Raw genomic sequence first — 21,767 nt, 5'->3', positions numbered from 1 at the left:
TCAATCCTCAAACATAACTTAGAAAACTCAAGAGGGGAGGGAAAGGCTATTTCCCCACATTTTTACTCTTTCTGTTTTTCTCTCCTCCTCCCTAATGCACGGAGATTTCTTCTTTCATTGTTCCCTTTCTGTTCCAAGAACTCCCTTCAGCCATTCTAAAGTCTGTTAAAACCATTCTCTTGTGACCTTCCTCTGGGGACACCTGGGTGCTCCTGCATGGCTGAGATATTTCCTCTGGATTCAGGGTCCTGGGTCTGCCACTGCTTTCTGGCTGCCATCGTTTCTGGTGAGAAATTCACTGTCGTTCATTTTACCCTTTTAGATAAGAGCTCTCTCTCTCTCTCTCTCTCTCTCTCTCTCTCTCCCCCCCCCCCCCCCCCCTCTCTCTCTGCTTTCAAGATTGTTTCCTTGTCGTTAGTCTTGAGGAATTTCTCTAGGTGCCTTGGAGTGAATTTCTTGAGGTTTTCACCTTTTTGGACTTCATGTTTCATGTACTTCTTAAATCCATTGCTTATCTTTTGCCAAATTTAGGATATAGTTTTTTAGCCACTATTTCTTTGGATACTTTTCTAGTTCCCACTCTTTCTCTTCTCCTTCTTAGACTCTGAAAAGATGGATGTCCGGTCTTTTGTTATAGTCCCACAGGTTCCTGAGGCTGTCCTGACCCCGCCCCCCAGTCCATTTTCCATCTGTTGTTCGAATGGGTAATTTCTATTGTTCATCTTCAATTGCACTGACTTTTCCTTTCTTATCTCCATTCTGCTATTAAGCCCTTCCAATGAGCTAAAAAAAAAACAAAAACAAAAACAAAAACAAAAACCGTGACTTCCCTTTATACTTAGAATAAAATTCAGAGTCTCACCATAGTCTAGAAGGCTCTACAGGATCAAGCCTCTGCCTTCTTTCTCTTTTTTTTTTTTTTGGGGGGGGGGGATGGGGATGGGGATTATTGGGGATTGAGACCAGGGTTGCTGTACCACTGAGCCACATCCCCAGCCCTTTTTACTTTTTGAGACAGGGTCTCGCTAAGTTGCCCAGGCTACCCTTGAACTTGCTTGCCATCCTTCTGCCTCAGCCTCCCCAGTCTCTGGGATTACAGGCATGTAATACCCTGGCTGCCTCCCTCCTCTTGACTACCTTGCCTTATTGGCCTAGCTTGACTACCTCTTGGCCTAGCTTACTCTACCTGCTGTTCATTCGTCTACCCCTCTGTCCCTCCATCCATCCATCCATTCAGTTTTGGGGTCCTTTCAATGAACCTGTCCAGGACACCCCAGGACGCTTGCCTTTGTTGTTCCCTGTGCCAGAAACACTTCCTTCCAATCATTCCGTACCTCCTTTCTCCCTTTTTATAGATCTTGTTCAAATGTCACCTTTTCAAAGAGGACCTCCAAAATGGCCTCTCCCTCATACCTTGTCCCTTTAACCCACATTATTTTTCTTGGTGGCGCTCAGTGCTGGAGCTTGCATTATTTGTTCATTGTGTGGTTCCCCTTTGATGTGAAGCATCCCCCAGGTCATGGCTGTGATCAGCTGGTTATCTGCTGACCCCACCCCTGAGCTGTGCCACATACACTGGGTGTTCAGGAAGTGCTCATTAAATGCATGGAGACACTAGCCTTGGCCTTGGTGAGACACACCACAGGGTGACATCAGTTTCATCTTCCAGCTGTGTCCTCGAGAGCCAGTCCCTTAACAGTATTTTTCATACTGCTGTCTCCTGGGATCTTGTGAAAAGGCAGAGTGTGATGCAGGATGTCTGGGTGGGACCAGGGATTCTGCACTTCTTACCAGGTAACAGGTGTTGCCTGTTCTGCTGCTCCTTGGATCCAGGTTCTTGCTTGCTTGCTGTTTCTTTCGTGGTACTGTCCCTGGATGGAACCCTAGGCCTCACACATGCTTAAGCATGAGCTCTAATATGAAGCCACACGCCTAGCCTTGGACTCAGGCTTTGGGTAGCAAGGCCTTAACTGTTCTGAGTCTCAGTCTCCACATCCATAAAATGGTTCATTATAAAACAAGTCGGTAAAGTAGAAAACTCCGTGCATACTTCTGGGACTGAGCAGGTGCTCAGTGAGGATCCCTGGCCTCTCCTGGGACCTGTAGGGCCACTGACATTTTCTCTTCTGATTTGCCTGCCTCCAGTGCCCACCTACTTTTCCAGTCCCCTGGAGACCCTCAGTTGAGCCCTGTCCATTTTATTTCCCTGGAACTGACCGGTCTTGCCTGTCATGCATGGGTAGGGGTTGGGGAGGCCTCTGGCATTTTGACAGTCATGGGGACATTATGCAAATAGGATGCAAAGCAACAACTAATGAGCCCTGATTGCATTAGCCCTGGTGGTGGGGAGCACGTGGGTAACTGTGCTGAGATGGGGGAGGGCAGTGAATGTGGGGGTGAGGCAAAGAGGAGATGGCAGGGCATGAGGGCAGCTGCTCAGTGGCCTGGGCAAGACACCTTTCTCTGTAGGCCACTCCTGCCTGTGAGCCTGAGCATGACTAAGCTGCACAGACAGGGGCTGAGGTGAGGCGTGGGCAGGTGCTGTCCCTTGGCTTGCCTGGGACCTGCCACTCGGGGAGCAGAGGGCTGCAGATGGGTGACTCAGGGCCTTCCCAGCAGCAGACGGGGTCAGCTTAGGCTGCCAGTGGGGGTGGATGCTTTCTGGGCTGGGGAAGGAGAGGTGACTGAAGGGGTCAGCTTCTCCCATGGGATCGTTCTAGAATCTGAAAGTGGGAGGGCAGGACTCTTCCTCTACCAGGCAGCATTTGGGGCTGGGCCAGGCTCACTGGGGGTAGGACAAGGGTCAGCTGTCTTTGGTGTCCCTGGATGGAGCCCATTCTTTAGAAGAAAGATGAACCAGGACTGGGGGTGGGCAGGTGGGCCAGGGGCTTGGTTTCAGCACCTGGGAACTCGATCCCTCCCCACTGAGCTGAGGCCTCCTCCCTTTCCAGGAAGCCTCTGCTCTGGCGTGCCCTGCATCCCCACCCTCCTGTCCTAGGGCTCCTCCTGAACCTTGCTGAGTGCCTCCAGACCTGGAGACAGCCTCTGGTGTTAGGCTTCTTTCGAGGCTGGAAGTCATTTCTGATGTCATTTTGGGGTCCTCATTCCCACAACTTGACTAGCACTTTAAGTACAAAGGAGCCCGTCCTGCCTTTGGTCTAAGTCATGCTATTTCTATGGTTTATTATCTTAAATATTATTTTTTCATGGTATTCTGAACAGAATCCTTGGGTTTAGAATCATGGTATCGATAGAGACTTTGTTCACACATAATGAATATTATAGCTGAGTACTGTATAGTTTAGAGCTTTTTAAAGATAAAAGTCCCCAAGTGATGAATAAATAGAAAAGATTTCTTTGATAATTAATGGACTACCATTAACTAATGAACTACCTTGAAATATGTCTTGGAGAAATGGCTGACTTTGGCTGCAAGCAATATGAGGTAAAACAGTCGAGAAGAGAACTTGAGCTAAACTTTAAGAAGCCCGTGGCTGTGGCCATGCTTCCCATTAGGTTTTTCTTAACAGAATCCGTGTGACACCTAGCAAAGGCTTGTCAGGCCGAGGGTTCAAATCCCAGCCCCACTCTTTACTGACTTCCTTATCAAGGATGATGGATCCATCTTTGAGCCTGTTTCCTAGTCAGTCAAGTGGCCTTATCATGCTGAGCTGCTGTGACAAACAGCAACACTGCAAGAGAGGCCCGAGACCTGGGACAGTGTTCAGTAACTCCCCTCCAAGGGCAGGGCTTTGTGTTGTGCGCTGTGCATCTCAGCACCTAGAACAGTGGGCGCCTGGTGAGTACTTGTTGAATGAACGAAATGCGCTATTTCATCTCTTCCAAGATGACGTCCCCCTCCCGTTTTGACATCTCCAATATTGGAATGCTTCTTGCAATGCACGGCTGTCTTAGTTTAATTGGCAGCAATCTTATGATTGAGAAGGATCTTAGATGTGATGAATATGGATGAGACTATCATTTTTATTCAGAGGCAGGCTTTGGCTTAATGCTTGGTGAATTTCTGGTTCTCTAGAGCCGTGTCTGCCTTCTCTGGAGGTGGGTGGTGTCCCTAGAATTGCCCTAGGGCACGAGGGTTGCATTGCCTCTTGCCTGCGGCTCCCAGATGGTGCTGGGCTGGCAGCAGCAGGCCTTATGGGTCGTGCTGTGCACCCTGGATCCCAGTCCTGTTCCGGTCTCCTGATGCTCTCCCCCTTGTATGTTGTCCCTCCTGAGGGAGTGAGTAGCAGGGCTGTCTCAATTCTGGAATTCCCTCTGAAGAGGGAGAGGGGCTGTTTCACTCTACTCCGTCATAACTCCAAGTGCCTGGACTGGCCAGCAATGAGGGGGGTGGAGGGGATATGTGCCAGTCCCCTAGGCTAGGGTGGGGGCTCGAGGCAGGATCTAGTTTGGAGAAGGAGGATTTTCAGAATGGGGGTCATGGTGGACCCGGTCTCTACTCCCTCCAGTTCCCCTCCAGCAGCAGCGCTGAGACACTCCCTGATCCTGGGGTGTGTGGAGCAGACAGTGGTTTCTCTCCTGGGAAGGTGGAAGCCACAGGACACTTTGCTCCTATCAGTTCCTCCCATGAGGTTAGGGGCAGGGCTGTGTGTGCAACCGTGTGAATTTGTTCTGGATGCCTGTAGACGAGTGTGCATGTGTCTTAAAGATGTGTGTATGTTGATGTTCGTGCTCTGTGTCTGTATGTGTGTTACATGCACACACATAGGTAGACCCACAGATGTGGAAATGCATGTGTGCAAATACATGTAGTGGCATTTGCAATTGTGTGTTGTGGGGTGCACATGTGCACCCCACGGTACACACCACTCATGTGAGCAGTGCAAGCCCAGATGTGAGCTCTGAGGGATGTGTGGCAGCGTGGCCTGTGGGAAGAGCATCAGAGTTGCAATCCCAAGGCCTCAGGGCCAGCAGCTGGCTGGTCCTGAGGAATCTGGTGTTCAAACACCCTGGGTGTTTTACTACTGTGGGCCTCAGAGCCAATCTGTAAAATGGGTATGAAATCTCACGGCATGAGATTATGGATGAGCATGTCACATTCAACCTGGCTCAGAATAAAAAACTCAAAATAACTGAATGAGAGAATAAATAATGAAGAAAACGGCAATGTTTTACGAGCAGCATGCAGTCAGATTTTAAGCACCCGAGGGGAGTGCCCAGAAATGTGAGGTCTGGAAGGGAAGTTGGGAGCCAGGATCTTGAAGGGCAGGGAGGGAGGAAAGCGCGCGCGCGCCGCGTCCTCACCAGCCTGTCTGTAATGGGAGGTGTGTGCGCCCCTGTGGACGCCGGCGCGGTGCGGAGGGCGGGCGTCCCCTGGCGTACACCAGAGGGAGGTTGTCGGTGCGGAGCATTGCCCAGTTGCCATGGAAACGAGCAGAAGGAGGTGGGTGGCTGGAGAAGGAGGCGGGTCGGGAGGAGGGAGCGGGGAGGAGGCGGCGGTGGGGGGCGGGGAGCTGGCTCCTGCAGTTCTGGCGCTGCTGCCTTCCTGAGCGAGCGGCGGAGGGGACCCTAGAGGACAGAGCCCCCAGCCCGGCGCCAGGCCCCCTCCCCGCCTGCCACCACGGAGCAGAAGCAGGACGGCCGGCTCCTCCGGCCCTGGCCTGACCCAGCCGGGGCAGTAAGGTCCTACCTGCCCCACGCTTGGTGCCCAGACCTGCCCAGGTAGGCATTATAGTGCTGGAAGGGGCTGCGTGCAGAGTGGGGGCCCGGGCTGCCCCTGTCCTCCTGCCAGCGGCACCTGGTAGGAAGCATGCAGACGGGAGGGGCAGGGGCCAGTGACCTGGTGGGGAGTGGGTTTGGGACACAGCCAGCATCCTGAGAGGCTCTGGTCAGAACCTGGGTCTTCCCCTTCAGGAAGACTGTCCCCTGTCGCCTTTCCTCCCTGGTTCTTGGTTCTTCCACCGCAGCCACAGGTCCTGACTTTGTAGACATGCCCCCCTCCCTGAGGGCACTGGGCAGAGGAGGGCTGGTGCCTCCAGGGACCCACAGTGCAGCCCTTCCCTGGCTGATGCTAGGCAGGGTCGTGGGCAGGCACAGGGAGAAGAGAGTGGTCACCCACCCCCACTCGGAGCTCCCCTAGGTTCTGGCCAATTAGAAAAATAGACTTACCTCCTGCCCTGGACACCAGAGCCTCTCTGATGACCCTGGATGATCTTGGCATTGGATGTGAGCCCCCTACTCAGCCAAGAGACATCTTCTCCTTCTGCTTCAAGCTCAGCACCACCCCCCCCTTCTCCCCAGAGAAACCAAACCAAACCAAGTGGACTCTTCTCATCCCAGTTCTCCAAAAGGACCCCTCTGTGCATCCCCAGGGTCTCCATATCGTGGTGCAAAAGAGCAGGTTCTGCGTGGGGTGGGGGTGCCCCCTTCTCTCTGCTGTCCCTCTGCTGCATTGCTCGTGGGTACAGACTCCACTGCTTGGGGAGCTCGGGCACTGCGGAGGAGTCTTTGCCCGCTGCTCGGGAGGGGGCAGGGTGGGGCTGGGGAGAAACTGGGCGCTCTGCCCCCGCAATGGGCAGGGAGGGGGCAGGAGGGGCAGGTGTGGGAGGGCGGGCTGCTGGCTTTGCCCTGATTGGAGCCCCAGGGCCTTGGTCATCATGGGCAGGAGATCGGCCTGAGGGGCATAATTGGCATGCAGCTGTGGTACGCTTAAGACCCGACCCCTTCTCCACCGGCTTCCTCCTCCAGGCACCCCTGAGAGCTTGGCCAGTTCCTCTGCTAGGCCCCAGCACCACAACGTGGGGTGTCCCCTTCCCCTGGGCACTGGGGGTCAGAGGATATGACACAGGGATCCAAGAGGGCTCTTGTGATGGGTGGGGACACATACAGAGCTGCTCACAGGTTTGCTTGGCTTCTGCTGAGAGCTAACCCTGGGGGCTCCCACTTTGGGATCTAGAGCTTGGAAGGGGAGAGGTCAGGCCTCAGGGTTGGCAGGACAGGCTGGGGAGACAGATCTGTGCTGCCATGCACACGGGCACCCTCTGCCCGCCCAGCCCTGCAGCCCTGAGCCCCACGGTCCCTCCACCAGGCCTGGGGCTGGCAGCTGTCTCCACTCCTCCTGCAGCCTGGCTGGCTGGCCTGGGTCAGTCAGGTGCTGCCTCCACCCCCAGGGAAGGCGTTGGGAGGCCAGGGCAGGTCCTTTTAGCAAGCATGGAGGGAGCTGTCCCTTCCCCTGCCCCTCTAGGCCTGCCCTCACTCCTCATTCCTGCTTTCCTGCTCCAGGCCACTTCCTGCCTCCCTTTTAATTTTTGCAGCCCCCTCTTCCTGTCGGGATCTGTCTTTGCCTGCTGTTTCCACGAGACTCTGGGGCACTGAGCCTGCTAGAATGGCCTCCTAGGCACATTCATGTCCCCATCTCTCTCTCACACTCCTGTGCTCGCAGCCCCAGGGCACCTGCCTCCCCAGCAGCCTTCTCCATGTCACAGGGAGCCCAAGGGAGGCCTGAGCAACTGGAAGGCCGGGGCCAGGACTGGAAGACCGCGCTGGCCCGTCTGGCCGGTCCTCAGGTACCCCCCGGTGCAGGACTCAGGGGAGACCAGGCTTTTAATGGGTGCCTCAGGGCTCCAAAACTGGGCCCATCTCTCCCAAAGCTGTCCCTCCCCCATTTCAGCCATGGGCGGCTCCATCTGCCAGCTGCTCGGGCCGTAGCCATCTTCGACTCCCCTGCCTCCAAACCACTGGCAAGTCCTACTGGCTCAGGTGTCAGGGCACATCCAGCCCCGCCCCCGCTGCCCCTCACCTGGGTGCCTCCTCACCCACCTCCAAACCATCTGACCTGCTGTGGGGGCTGAAGCCAGACCACATCCCACCTCTCAGGCCCTTCAGTGGCCCCCATCTCACTGGGAGAACAAGTCACAGGCCTTCCTCTGACCTGTACGGCCCAAGTCATCTCAGCTGTCCCCCACCTCTCCTCCTGCCTGCACCCTCCTTGTTCCTGGACTGTGGCAGTCCTGCTTATGCCCCAGGGCCTTTTCACAGGCTGTGTTCTCTGGCTACATGCCTGCATGGCTCTCTCCCTCCCCTCCCTCAGGTGCTTACTCAAATGTCACCTCAGAATGACCTTCTCTGACCATCCTGCATAGAAGAGAATCACTCCCAGCCCCCACCATCCTTCCCATCCCTTCCCTGCCTGTTTTTCTCCGCAGTCCTGTCCCCTTCCAACACCCTTTATCGTTTACTTCTTTATCTGATTTCTTCCCTGTCCAGCCCCTTTGGAACGAGAGTGCCGCCGCCTTAGGAATATTCTCTCCCTTTCACTTCTGTAGCCTGGATGCCTCATAAAACCAGGCGTCTTAGCCTTGGGGGCGGGCCCGCAGCACCTGTGCTCTTGTGGGGTCCTGGAATTTGGTCCTTATGGGGGACGACAACCCCGGAAGTGGTCAGGGACATGGGGTCGAAGGGGACACCGTGGGTGGTCCGTCCGGCTTTGTGCTTCTTGCCTTTTCTGGCTGGAACAGTCCTGCATGGCTGGGCAGGGGCAGAGAGGTGGCCTCTGCGTCCTCCTCAGTGCCACTAAAGGGAGCTCCAAGGGCCCACCTCCTGGCCATCCCCCCGCAGGAGTGTGGCCCGTAGAGCAGCAGGCCTGCTCTGCTCTCTCGGTAGCCACAGAATGGACTCCGGACGGACAGACAGCCCTGCACAGGGCCCACGTGTGACCACTGGTCTTGAGAAAGGAGGTGCCCAGAACTGAGAGTTGGGGGGTGCTCCTGCCTCTGCATCTGGGGTGTCTCACTTCGGCCCCCAGAAGCCAACCCTGAGGCAAAGGGTGTGTTGGTGTGGGAGGTGGGAAGCTGAATGAGAGCAGGCTGTCCAGGGCACTCGGTCAAGCAGCTTGTCACCCTGGGCAGCAAGGCCCCGTCCCACTAGGGAACGTGAGGCAGGAGCCGGTGCCCGTTCCACTGCCTGGTCAGTGGCCGGGCTGCTCCTGGCCCTGTCCAGTAGCTCTTCGCCCTGTCCTGCCTCCCCTGCCTGATTTTCCTTTTAGCTGTTGTCACCACATATCGTGGCAATATTTCTTGTGTGACTTTGTCTGCTCTAAAGTGTAGGTTCTCTAAAAGAGGTGTCTTGGCGCCTGTGGCCGCTGACTCAGGCTCGGAGGCTCCCTAAGGCCTGTGGGCGGCACTGAATGCAGCCTGTTCCCCTGGTTGGGAGCTGCCCTCGGGGTACATTTGCAGAGCTGGGGTGAGAGTGAGGCCCTGGGGCCTCAGGCTGCTAAGGGTGGGGATGGTGAAGGGCAAGAGGGCAAAGGCCAGCCAAGGAGGCTCCCAGGTGAGCCCATGAGGCCATGTCTGGGCTTCGGCTGGTCACAGGTGGGCAGCCGCAGGGGTGCCGTCAACCCTGTCCCCACTGGGGTGAGCCAAGGATTCAGGCTGCCTGGCCAGAGCCCACCCTGTGTGCTGGGCCCTGGGTCTCCCTGGACCCCGGCCTCAGTGAGGCCTGAGCCCCACCTCTCTTCCCATGTGTTTCCACCCCCTGTCCTCCTGGCCCTGGGACTTACTCTTCCTGAAGGGAGTCCCCTTGGGCACTGCCAGGGGCTTCAGGGAGAGGAGGTGGAAGTCCCAGCCTGGTTTTAGAACCAAAGAGAAAACAAGAGGAAGCCAGACCTGGGATCTCCTTTTTGTGGGGACCTGGGGGCCTGGGGATCCCAGGTGAGGTCCAGCAGTCCTGAAGGGGTCCTGGGGGTTTGAGCTGAGCGGGGAGTGGGTCCCCAGGAGAGATGAGTCTCCTGCTCTTCTGTGGTCTCTGCGGCTCAGGCCGACTCGGCCTCCTGAGGTGTTGGCTCCTCACTACCTCCTGAACCCACCCCTCCCCACCCATATGGGTAAACTGAGGCACAGAGAGCTTGAATAACTTATCGAGGTCACATCCAGGAAGTGACAGCCAGGATCTGAACCCAGTCTCCTTCTGTGGGCCGTGCACCTGAGAATCTGAGGCATTTTCTGGGCTGTAGGGGGAGCAGTCTCCACTCCCCAGCCCAAGAGGCATTGTTCGGAACCAGCAAGGTGTGACTTGGAATGGCCCCAGGTGGCAGGGAGGGTGGCCAGGCTGGGGTTCAGAGAGGGCTGGCCCCTGAAGGGAAGCAGGGCTCTGGGGGGAGAGGGGTGATGGAAGAGGGAATGGCAGGCACCTCAGATGGGGAGGAGCCAGCCAGAGGGCCTCCTCAGGCAGAGTGGGCACACGGAGGGGTGAGGACAGTGCCTCGATCCCACCTGGACCCCTGCTGCATTGGAGCCCCACGGAGGCGGGGCTTGTGTGGTCCCCCCAGACTCAGTGAGCCTGCTCATCTCTGGGGACTGCTGGGAATGCGTGATTGCTGGCTCCCCGCGGCCTGCTTAGGGGTGAGCTGGGAAAGGCCTGAGGCCAGGAGGACTGCAGGGACCACAGTGCTGGGCTGGGCGCTGGGAGGAGGGTGCAATCCTGAATCCAGAACCCGCCCCACCGCTTCCCTGCTGTGTGACCTTGGACAAGTTGTTGAACTTCTGAGTCCCACATGCTTGTCTATAAAATAGGGGTGTCTCCGCCATCTCTGTAGATTATTGTGAGAATCACACTGATGTGTATGGAGAGGCTGGCACATAGTAGTTCCTCAAAAAAGGTTGTAGCTGATTCAAAGGGAGAGTGGAGAGGTGCCAGGGAGCCGCCCGGGCTGTGGACACTATGCTCTGTCGGGGAAGGAGGGCTATGCTGCGGGCAGAACTGCCAGGGGATCGGGGCAGCAGAGACCCTGGCACAGGACCCCAGGGAAGACGGAAAGGAGGGGAGGCTCCTCCTGCAGGGGGTTGGAAGCAGAGAATGGATGGGGCTTGGACTCCCTCTTCTGGGACGCTGGCTGTTGTTCGTTAAATGCCCACAGAGTGCAGCTAACTGGATTTGGCTCTGGGATACAGAATTCCTCAAGCAATGGGACATTGCCAAGGTCCCTGCCCTCCAGGGGTCTTTTATTTATTTCACTTTGGTACTCGGTGATCTTTAGCACTGAGCCACACCCCCAGCCCTTCGTATGGATTGTTTTGAGACAGGGTCTTTCTAAGTTGCTGAGGCTGGCCTCGAACTTGAGATCCTCCTGCCTCCTCTTCTGGAGTCACTGGGATTACAGGTGTGTGCCCCCACACCCAGATTCCAGGGTCTGTTAGAGGCAAGTGTCAGGAGGCCTGGGCCTGAAGAGGGACCCCTTTCACCCTGGGACTCCTTGCTTCCTAAACACAAGGTCAAAGCCAAGAGTGAAACCTCAGCTGTCCATCACAGTCTGTATTTTTCATAAACTCTTTTCCTACTTGATCTTCCCAATAAACTCAGGTGCTGTTTTCCCATTGTATAAGCTGGAAAACTGAAGGCCCATTAAGGGACTTGGGCAAGACCCCACGGCAGCAGGTGGTAGAGCCAGAGCCCCATGACCCATTCCGTACACCACAGGCTCACCATCCTCGGGTGCAGGAAAGGCAAGGTCCCTTTCCTGACTCCACAGGAGATGGCTCTCCCTAAAGGGGACTACCCCCCTGCCACAACAGCAGCGGTGGCAAATGAATAATAAGAGCTTCTTGGAGGGCTCGCTGTGTGCCAGGACCCATCCAGCCATCTGGGGTGTACCACTCCATTTAGTCCTGGCAACAGCCCATTTCACAGATGTGGAAGCTGAGGCCCAGGGAGAGGAAGTGATCCACTCAAGATTGCACAGCCTATATTTAAGGCATCTGAAGCCAGGCTGCTGGGCTCCAAAGTCTGTGTTGTAATGCTGAAGTGTGCCGCACACATCCCAGGGTCAAGTTCCAACTCTGCCACCCTTTAGCTGTCTGATGCTGGCTTCACTCTCTGAGCCTGGGTGGCTTCATGAATAAAAGGAGGTAGCCAGCCCCTCCCTCTGAGGACTGCCATGAGAAAAAATAAGGTACTGGGTGGGTGGGCCTGTCACATTGTCTTCCTCCCCTCCTCTTTTCTCTTTTCCTGTTCCCTGCCTCTGGCTTCCTCCTAATCCCCCTCAGGGGCTTTCTGGTGTGGGAATCAGAAGTAACCAGTGCAGAAAGGGCTGTGGACCCAAAGAGAACTGAATCTCTGAATCTGAACTCTGGGGTCAAATCCTGGTACCACCTTTCCCTTCCTAGGGGTATAAGTCAGGGTTCTCCAGAGAGACAGAACCAGAAGGGGATGAATGGATGGGTGGATTAATGAGTGGGTGGATGGATGGGTGGATGGATGAGTAGATGGGTGGATGGATGGATGGATGAGTGGATGGGTGGATGAACAGATGGATGAGTGGATTGATGGATGGGTGGATGGGTGGATGGATGGGTGGGTAGATGGATGATGGATGGATGGATGGGTAGATGGATGAGTGGATGGATGGATGAGTGGATGGGTGATTAGTAGATGGGTGAATGGATGAATGGATGGGTGGGTGGATGGCTGGATGGATGCACAGATGGATGGATGGGTGGGTGGATGGATGGATGGACGTGTGGATGGATGGATAGGTGGGTGGATGGATGGATGGATGGATGGATGGATGGGTGGATGGATGGGTGGGTAGATGGATGGATGAGTGGATGGATGGATGAGTGAATGGATGGGTGGATGGGTAGATGGATAAGTGGATGGATGGATGAGTGGATGGGTGGATTAGTAGATGGGTAAATGGATGAATGGATGGGTGGGTGGATGGCTGGATGGATGCACAGATGGATGGATGGGTGGGTGGATGGATGGATGGATGGGTGGGTGGATGAATGGGTGGATGGGTGGATAGATGAGTGGAAGGATGGATGGATGCGTGGATGGATAGATGAAGAGAAGTTTTTAGGGAATGCAGCTCACTTCATTATGAAGGCTGAGAAGTTCCAGACAGGCTGTCTGTAAACTGGAGAAGCAGGGAAGTGGGTACCATGGCTCAATCCCAGTCCAGACAGCCCTGAACCAGGGGAGCCCCTCACGTGACTCCCAGAGTCAGAAGGCTAGAGAACCTGGAATTCTCATGTCCAAGGGCAGGAGAAGGGGTCTCGGTTCCAGAAGCAGGCAAGCCAGCTAATTGCCTTTTCTCTGCCCTTTTGTCTCCTCCGGGCCCTCAGCTGATTGGGTGAGGACAGATCTTCCTTTCTCAGTCCTCCGATTCAGGCATCCATATAAATGAGGCTTTGCCAGCTACCTGGGCATCCCTTACCCAGGCCACGTCCACACCTAACATTAACTGTCACACTGAGCCACCTTGGGCAGGGTCTTCCATGCTGAGGAATAAACCCCAACCTTGCGCATGCTAGGCAAGTGCTCTGCCACTGAGCCACATCCCCAGCTGTTGTGATATCAAGTTCCACATGAAGTGCTCTGCGGAGTGCTGGGGCGGAGTCAGCCCTCAACACCTGCTGGCCACCACCATGACTCTTAAAACTAGCACACTGGTGGCCTTCTGTCCTACTGCCCTGGCCTGCTTTCCCATGGCACCTGGACAGGCTCTTTCACAGTCCTATCCCTGAGCCTGTGGATTCTTGTCTACAATGTGGGGACAATAGAACCTGCCTGACAGGGTTGGTGTTAAGACGCATGGTCACTATGTGCTCAGTGAATATCAGCTGCTATTAATAATGATAAAGGCTTCCAGGGTTGCCATAGTCTTATGACCACTAGTAAGAAAAAATCAGATGTGCTTTGTGCCCATTTGATGGACTGAATAAGATCGATTGTGTCCCCAACTTGGCCACAGGGAGAGCCAGATGCCAGTCACATCAGGTGCAGTCCTTCATTGACAGCTATTGATTGCCATTGAGAAGAACACAGCATCTGACCGGAGTGGAGCCTCCTACCTGCCCCCAAGGTGGAGGAGGCAGGGGTGGGATGATATGTCTGGCCATGTGGCACTAGGAACACACAGCCTGCTTCCCTGCCTCTTCTCTCAGACCCTCCTGCCTATCTTCCTGAGAAGAAGACCCTGTGTGGGTCCAGCCCAGGGCTGGGGTGCAGAGAGCCTGGAGTCTACTGTGGGCTGGACACTCACACCTCATCTAATCCTGAAGTCAGGTCACTTCATAGAATGGCCCAGAGAGGCTGTGTGAATTATCCACAGTCACACAGCAGATTAGTATTGGAGCAGTGACCTGAAAGCTGGGGCAGTTCTCACTACACATGCTCCTTCAGCTGAGGGCCAGGGAGACTGGTCACCTGCTGACCCTGAGGGTCAACCCCAGTAAGTCCCACCTGCTCTGTGCCTGGGCTTTTTGTCTGGACAAGGAGAGTGGTCTCAACCATGGGCCATTCCCTTCCGGCCTGTGATGCCGGATCTTAGCTGCATCGGGCTCCCTCCCCAGGCTGAGCACACTCCCTCTGTCCTGCTCCCTCCCACTCCCCTCTTCCCTGGCACAGGCTGCAGGGTGTTTTGAAATGTGCTGATCCACTTCCACAGACAAGGTTAAAAGAGCACGGAATGACATAAAGAAACCCCCTCCCAGCCTGTCCCCTAGGCTCCCAGTCCCCTGAAGGCGACCCCTGGCACCACTTTTCTTTGCCATCTTCCATATTTCTGTTGGTGCATTTTCCCAGCCGGGGTTCGCGTGTGCGGTGCTGTTCAGTGGCCCGAAGTGGGGAGGGTTCCACTCCTGCTGGAGCTGGGAGCTGAGCTCTCACAGGCCTGCACCACACTTCCCAGAGCCCAGAGCCGGAGCGCTCCCTGTGGGCGGGGGTCTGGGTTGTTGCCCGCCTTGGGCCTTGACCAGCCCTGCTACAGTACATAACCTTGTGCATCTCAGTGCCCTGCGGCCGGGTGGGAAATTCCTAGAAGTGGTATTGCTGGGTGGCGTGTGTGCCTAAGAAACTGCACCAATATCTGGATCCTGTCCTGCTATGTCAAGTACTGGGTTGTTGCTGGGAAAAGAGCGCCAGGCCCTGGACAGGGAGACGGAGGCTAGGGAAAGGGCCATCTTTGACCAGTGATCCTCATGTGCTGGTACCACTTGCCCTGAGCTTGAGGGCCAGCTGCTGGTAAGGGACAGGGACCCCCTGGACTACTAGTTTGGATAGAATCTTGCACAGCCCCACCCTCTCTGTCAACCTCACTGGTCGGGGTCCATAGTCCCCGAATCCAAAGCACATAGATGGGGAGGTGACCCCAGAGCAGAACCAGAGTCCAGCTGGAGGCAGCAGCTCCCAGTGTGGCAGGGCCTGGCTTGGGCTTCTCTGCTTCTTTGAAGACCAGGCCCTGGTCCTCGTGTCCTGTCTCCTGACTATTGAGCCGTTCTTGCTTGGGGCGGCAGCAAGGCCTGGTGGGGGAGGGGAGTGCCCCCGGGGCCCCGGGGCAGCACATGGCCTAGATTGGACAATGGTGATGCCAGCTGACAGATCCAGGGCAGACATGGCCACCCCAGATGCAGCACAGATAGCGGTGGTCTGACCAGGGGACCAGGGAGTCACACGCCCTAGATGCTCAGAGTTGTGAGCTGCTGCCGGGCGCTGCTGCCAGGGCTAGTGTGAAGGCAGCCAGCCAGGACGGCACTGCCTAGGCGGCCAGGAGAGCAAGGAGGCCTGGAGCTGGGGCTGGAGGTGGGAGGGGGCCTGGGTTCTGGCTGCAGGTAGGGAGTTGGGGGCTCTAGGGGCCAAGACCAGGCACTGCATTGGGGTCAGAGGCTCGGGGGGATCAGGGGAGGGTCTTTTGGGCCCACCTCGAGGATCCAGCTGGGTCAGTGTGGGCCATGCTGGTAGGGGGGCCACACAGAGCCCCGCAACGCCATCGCCATCGCAACGCCATCACCATCGGAGGGGAGCAGAGTAGAGAAGCCAGCTGGGACTCACCAGGGGGCCCTGCAGGGTGCCAGGCCCCAGGAGAGCGTGCAGGATATGTGCAAAGATGAGCCTCATGTCGCTGCCAGGAGCTGTATGTGCCTGTGACACAAACCATAGATTTATACAGGGCAAACACGCAGTGTGTGCTGCAATTAACTCCAGGGGTCCAGGAGCAAGAAACAAATGGGCGCCATTGGATCTGTGGTTGGGGCTGGCTTCTGAGAGGAGGCACCCAGAGGAGCTGGCGATGGATTTGGGGAGGAGGAGGGAGAAGGTGTAGAGGAGATGGGGAGGTGGCGCCGAGAGCTACAGGTTGACTCTTGGGGTTACCCTCGGGATGGTGAGCCTTTTGCTGGGCAGGAAGCCCCCATTTCAATCCAAAGCTTGTCATGTGGAGCCCTCCCTCATCTCACAGCAGGTGGGCTCTCAGGTCTGGAATGGGGCGTGGGGGACTCTTCTTACCCACTTGTCTCTTCTTCCCTGCAGTGCATGAGCCACAGAGCCTGCTAGCCACCACACCACACCGGCTCAGCTCCCCACGGCCACACCATGTCCGGCTCCTACGATGAGGCCTCTCTGGCTGCGGAGGAGACCACCGACAGCTTCTGGGAGGTGAGGTTTTAGTGATCCTTATGTCCTGGGGACCGGGCTGCCTGGATGTAGAAGCGCAGGCCCTTGCCCATCCGCTTGCCCTATGACCTCAGGCCTTGTTCCCTGGTCCCCATTCTCCTCCAGTGCCCTCAGCGTCCGATTGACAGCTGTAGCCCAGAGCCCCTCTGCCCTCCCGCACTACCTCCAGAGAGACCCTGTGACATTTCACAATGTGGAAACAGGCTTCTCCTGACTACCTGCTCTGGGGGTGAGGCTCAGACTCTCGGCACTCTGCGGAGGCAGGTGCAGCCCCTGGGAGTTTCTGATCCTTCACCGATGCTCCTTGCCCCCACCCAGTGAGATGCAGAGAGGTAGAGTGAGCTGGGGAACCCCCCAGCCACATAAAGATGGACCTGGAGACTAGAAGCCAGCATTTCAGGAGCCTCTAGAAGTATGTGATACTTGGGGGGTGGGGGGACTGCTTTTGGCTCCTGAAACTCAAAACGAAAACTGCCAGACCTAAATTAATAAGTGTTTAATGAGATGTCTACAAAACATAATATTGTGTCAAGAAGCTGCAGCTCAACTCAATGCTCATATGACTCTATATAAATATAATAGATTTAGCTTGCAAGAGCAAAATGAATAATTCATTCTAGCCCAAGTCCAAATTATAAAATCCCTTCTGCATTGGTGGCAGCGGGATTATGCTTGAAGTGGGATGCGGGTGCGTAGGGATGGCGGGTCGGATACGGGTGTTGGGACCCCTGCAAGTTAGAGGGTCCGGAGCCGCGGGCGCGGCGCCATCGGCACGCAGGAGGCTGGGGTGAGGCGGGCGCCCCCTGCAGGGCAGGGCCGAGGTGGCCGGAGCGGCGGGAGTCACGCTCGCTGCTTGGCCGCCAGGTGGGGAACTACAAGCGGACGGTGAAGCGCATCGACGACGGCCACCGTCTGTGCAACGACCTGATGAGCTGCGTGCAGGAGCGCGCCAAGATCGAGAAGGCGTATGCGCAGCAGCTCACCGACTGGGCCAAGCGCTGGCGCCAGCTCATCGAGAAAGGTGCCCACAGGCCCTAATCACCGCCCTGGCAAGGGCGGGGTCCCAGGAGCTCCAGCCGCCCAGGCGCCCTGCCTCTTCTAGCTACTCGGCCTTTTCAGGGCTGTGCCCTCCTAAACCAAACCAGGCCTCCCGGTTCAGCTCTTTTTATTTACCCTTTTTATTTTGAAATAATTTAAGCTTCTAGAAAAGTTGCAAACCATAGTACAGAAAACTCGTAGGCACCCCTCTTCCAAAGTCACCCCTTCTCTCTGACAGTCTTTTGGTGTGCTTATTTCTTTCTGAACCATTTGAGAGGAGGTTAGAGCCATTATCTCCCCTAAATTCTGCATGTAGGTCCTAAGAATAAGAACATTTGCTAATGTCACTGTGGTCCAGTTATCAAATTTGGGACATTTAATGGCCCCTATCTGACTATAGTAATGGTACAGGCTGGTCCAGGGTCTAATCCACAATCACACATTGTGTCCAGTTGTCAAGTCTCTAGATTCTAGATCCCTGTTATCTAGAATAGTTTCAAGCTGAGGTTGACATATATTTGTTAGTATTTTTCTCTCTCACTCGACTGTTGACTCCCAAGGACAGGGACTGAGCCTGTCCCGCCTAGTACAGTGCCTGGCTGGGGCCAGTATGCAGGCAACAAATGTGAATGCCTGGTCCCCAATGACCTTCTGGCATCGTCACAGCTGGTTCTTCAGTTTCCCATTTAGCAACTCTCTAGAGCACCTGCTGTGGGCCTGGCACTGGGCGGGGCTTGTGGAGATGTGTGGAGCCCTGGTGGCCCTGTGGGCCTCATGTGCTGACGTGGGAGACATGGAGTAGGTGCAGAGGCAGCTGCTGCCCAAGGAACCAGGGGGCTACAGGAGAGGTGTGTGAGGGCGAGAAGTCAAAGATGGCGCCCTGGAGGCTGTACTCGGGCCCTCGAAGGTGGATAGAAGTGTAGGGGAAACAGAGGAGAGCGTTGTCGGTGCCATGGGAAGGAAGGGAAAGGCTTAGGAAAAAAAGGTTTGTGGGAGGCCACCAGGGAAAGGGGGACAGGGGTCCTCATACCCACTGCCGTTCCCTAGGCCCACAGTATGGCAGCCTGGAACGGGCCTGGGGTGCCATAATGACAGAGGCCGACAAGGTGAGCGAACTGCACCAGGAGGTGAAGAACAACCTGCTGAACGAGGACCTGGAGAAGGTCAAGAACTGGCAGAAGGACGCCTATCACAAGCAGATCATGGGTGGCTTCAAGGAGACCAAGGAGGCTGAAGATGGCTTCCGCAAGGCCCAGAAACCCTGGGCCAAGAAGATGAAGGAGGTGCCCAGAGGGGGTGGGGTGGGCAGCCAAGCTCTGGGGGCAGCATGGTAGGGCTGCTGGTCACTGGGAGGGCGTCTGTGCATGGGGTAGGCAGTGCACTGCCCTCGGGGATTGTGCCCCTAGGGCTGCAGCACCCATTTCCAGGGAGAATAGATGGGTGGACAGTGCCCTTTAGGTAGAGAGACCCATGGAGGAGGCACTGTCCCCAGGAAGGATAACTGTAGGGGCAGAAGGGTGCACTGCCCTCTGGATCCACAGATGGGGCATGCTCTGCACTGGCCGACAGGAGGGTGCCTGCAGGGACACACTGTTCCTAAGTACCTGCAGCCCGGGCTGCATGCTCACAGCTCCCAGGGAGTGGGCAGGTGGGCAGATCTGACAAGTGACCACATTTTCTCCTGCTCACCTGTGGGAGCCCTGTCCCGTCTCCTCTGCCCACAGCTGGAGGCGGCCAAGAAGGCCTACCATTTGGCCTGCAAAGAGGAGAAGCTGGCCATGACCCGGGAGATGAACAGCAAAACAGAGCAGTCGGTCACTCCTGAGCAGCAAAAGAAGCTGCAGGACAAAGTGGACAAGTGCAAGCAGGATGTGCAGAAGGTGCCGCTGGGCTGGGGTGGCAGCAGGGACCTGGGGGCCACTGGTGTGGGTGGTGGCAGGGAGCTGCCAGTCTGGCACAGTCTCACCACCCTGCACCTGGGTGTCCGCAGACTCAGGAGAAGTACGAGAAGGTGCTGGAAGATGTGGGCAAAACCACACCCCAGTACATGGAGGGCATGGAGCAGGTATTTGAACAGTGCCAGCAATTCGAGGAAAAGCGGCTGGTCTTCCTCAAGGAGGTGCTGCTGGACATCAAACGGCACCTCAACCTAGCTGAGAACAGCAGGTACCCAGGCAGGATGGACATGCATGCACGGCATGGCTAGCAGAGGGTCACTGGCATGCAGGCCCAGTGACAGGGAGGGGAGGCAGAGCTGCAGGGGCCGTGGGGACAGGGGCACACTAAGCACCCAAGAAACACATACTTGGGTGGACGGGCGAGTGGCCAAGGTGGAGTGGAGGAGGGAGCCCACTGGGCATCCTGGGGCTGCTCCTTGGAAAGCCTGCTTGATTCCTGAGTGGGGGGCACGCCCAGTGCCCTGGCCCCGAGTGGAATGAGACGAGGCCACGGTGAATCTGTGCCCTCCGCCTCTCCCTTCTTCCCTGAGCACAGCTACATCCATGTGTACCGTGAGCTGGAGCAGGCCATCCGGGGGGCTGACGCCCAGGAGGACCTCAGATGGTTCCGCAGCACCAGTGGCCCTGGCATGCCCATGAACTGGCCCCAGTTTGAGGTGAGGGTGTGTAGGAACAGGGAAGTGGAAGGAGCCTGAAAAGATGAAAGGGGCCTCAGGGCACAACCCTTGAACCTGTCTGCTCCCTGGCCCCTACCAGGAGTGGAACCCAGACCTTCCCCACACCATCGCCAAGAAGGAGAAACAGCCCAAGAAGGCAGACGGGGTGGCGCTGAGCAACGCCACTGGGGCAATGGAGTCCACATCCCAGGCTGGGGACCGTGGCAGGTGAGTGTCTCCCTGGAACTTCTGAGAAACCAGATGAGCCACTCACAGGGGCTGCTGAGTTTAACCTCAGGAGACAAGAAATGGTCTAGATCATAGCAACCTTGTCTCCTTTAAAAGATAAGAGGCAGAAGCTGGGCGCTGTGGTGCACACCTGTAATCCCAGCCACCCAAGTGGCTGAAGCAGGAGGAGTGTCAACTCGAAGCCAGCCTCAGTAACTTAGCAAGACCCTTCCTCAAAACAAAAAAGAAGGGCTGGGGATGTAACTCGGGTAGAGCGTCCTGGGTTCAATTCTCAGTACCAAAAATAAATAAATAAAAAGTAGGTATTGATCCTAGACATCTGCTGGGTGTCAGTGGGCGCATTTCTAAGCATTTGCCTTATGTTAATTCATTCAAGCCTTCCACCACTTTGGGAAATGTGGAAATATTCCCATTTTACAGATGGAGAAACTGGAACCCAGAGAGTTTAGGTGCCTTGCCCAAGGTCACACAGCTAGTTAGTAAACCTCAGAGCCAGGAAATGATGCCCAGGAGGTTTGGCTTCAGCATCCTGGCTCTTAAAACATGAGGAGGTACGGTTCCTCTTAGATGAAAGGTCAGCCATTTTTCAGAGATCCCTTTAGCACCCTCTCTCTCAAGAGCTGAAATAATAATGTCGATGATACCGGGCATGGTGGAATATGCCTGTAATCCCAGCGGCTCCGGAGGCTGAGGCAGGAGGATCATGCATTCAAAGCCAGTCTTAAGTGATGGTGAGACGCTAAGCAACTCAGTGAAACGCTGTCTCTAAAGAAAATACAAAATAGGGCGGGATTCTGGCTTAGTAGTTGAGTGGCTCTGAGTTCGATCCCCAGCAAATAAATAAATAAATAAAGCAAGCAAGCAAGCAGATAACCCTGCCTCAGTTCCCTATAGAGCTGTCCTGAGAGGCACAGGCTCCAGACTCCTTCCCACGCGACCAATCTTTCCTCCAGCCTTGGTAGAATATGGTGCACAAGTTCTGGTTGGGAGGGTGACACTAAGGACAGAGTTGGGGCCACCTTTGATGGGTCCTCTCGGCATCTCAGCGTCAGTAGCTACGACAGAGGCCAGCCCTACGCCGCCGAGTGGTCGGACGACGAGAGCGGGAACCCCTTCGGGGGCAGTGAGGCCAACGGAGGAGCCAACCCCTTCGAGGATGACTCCAAGGGAGTGCGCGTGCGGGCGCTCTACGACTACGACGGCCAGGAGCAGGATGAGCTCAGCTTCAAAGCTGGTACGGTGGGCAGGGCTGGCGGGCCGGCGGGGCGGGGCCTGAGGATGGGGGCGGGGCCTTGAGAAGCCTGGGCCCGGATTGGCGGGGCAAGGCGGGGCCTGAGACAGGGGTTGCAAGGATTTGCGGGAAGCGGGCCAGGGAGGAGCCTGGCGCGGGGGCGGGGTCGAGAACTGGTTAGGTGGTGCTGAGGTAGGTCAGGGCCTCAGTGCCAGGAGCGGCACGTGG

At 56.2% G+C, this 21,767-nt stretch overlaps 1 protein-coding gene and 1 pseudogene across 3 annotated transcripts in view; both read left to right on the top strand.

Moving 5' to 3' along the window:
• The window catches only part of LOC306665762, a 202,735-nt pseudogene that overhangs the window by 44,123 nt on the left and 136,845 nt on the right, over positions 1–21,767 (top strand). The window lies entirely within an intron of this gene.
• Positions 1–21,767, top strand: part of PACSIN1 (protein kinase C and casein kinase substrate in neurons 1) — a 55,581-nt gene that overhangs the window by 30,918 nt on the left and 2,896 nt on the right. The window contains exons 1-9 of one of the 2 annotated variants that reach the window (XM_079147243.1): positions 5,492–5,682; positions 16,264–16,389; positions 17,272–17,428; positions 18,493–18,728; positions 19,170–19,325; positions 19,436–19,611; positions 19,939–20,059; positions 20,160–20,287; positions 21,355–21,542. In XM_079147243.1, the coding sequence (XP_079003369.1) occupies positions 16,327–16,389; positions 17,272–17,428; positions 18,493–18,728; positions 19,170–19,325; positions 19,436–19,611; positions 19,939–20,059; positions 20,160–20,287; positions 21,355–21,542 (1,225 nt within the window). In that variant the 5' untranslated portion in view covers positions 5,492–5,682; positions 16,264–16,326. Of the gene's footprint in view, positions 1–5,491; positions 5,683–16,263; positions 16,390–17,271; positions 17,429–18,492; positions 18,729–19,169; positions 19,326–19,435; positions 19,612–19,938; positions 20,060–20,159; positions 20,288–21,354; positions 21,543–21,767 lie in introns of those variants that run through there. The other variant, XM_079147242.1, reaches the window with a different exon arrangement.

The sequence above is a fragment of the Sciurus vulgaris genome, assembly GCF_902686455.1.
Source record: "Sciurus vulgaris genome assembly, chromosome: 7".
Classification (NCBI taxonomy): domain Eukaryota; kingdom Metazoa; phylum Chordata; class Mammalia; order Rodentia; family Sciuridae; genus Sciurus; species Sciurus vulgaris.
Note: the sequence above shows the minus strand (reverse complement) of the source record. Positions and strands in the feature narration are given on the sequence as shown.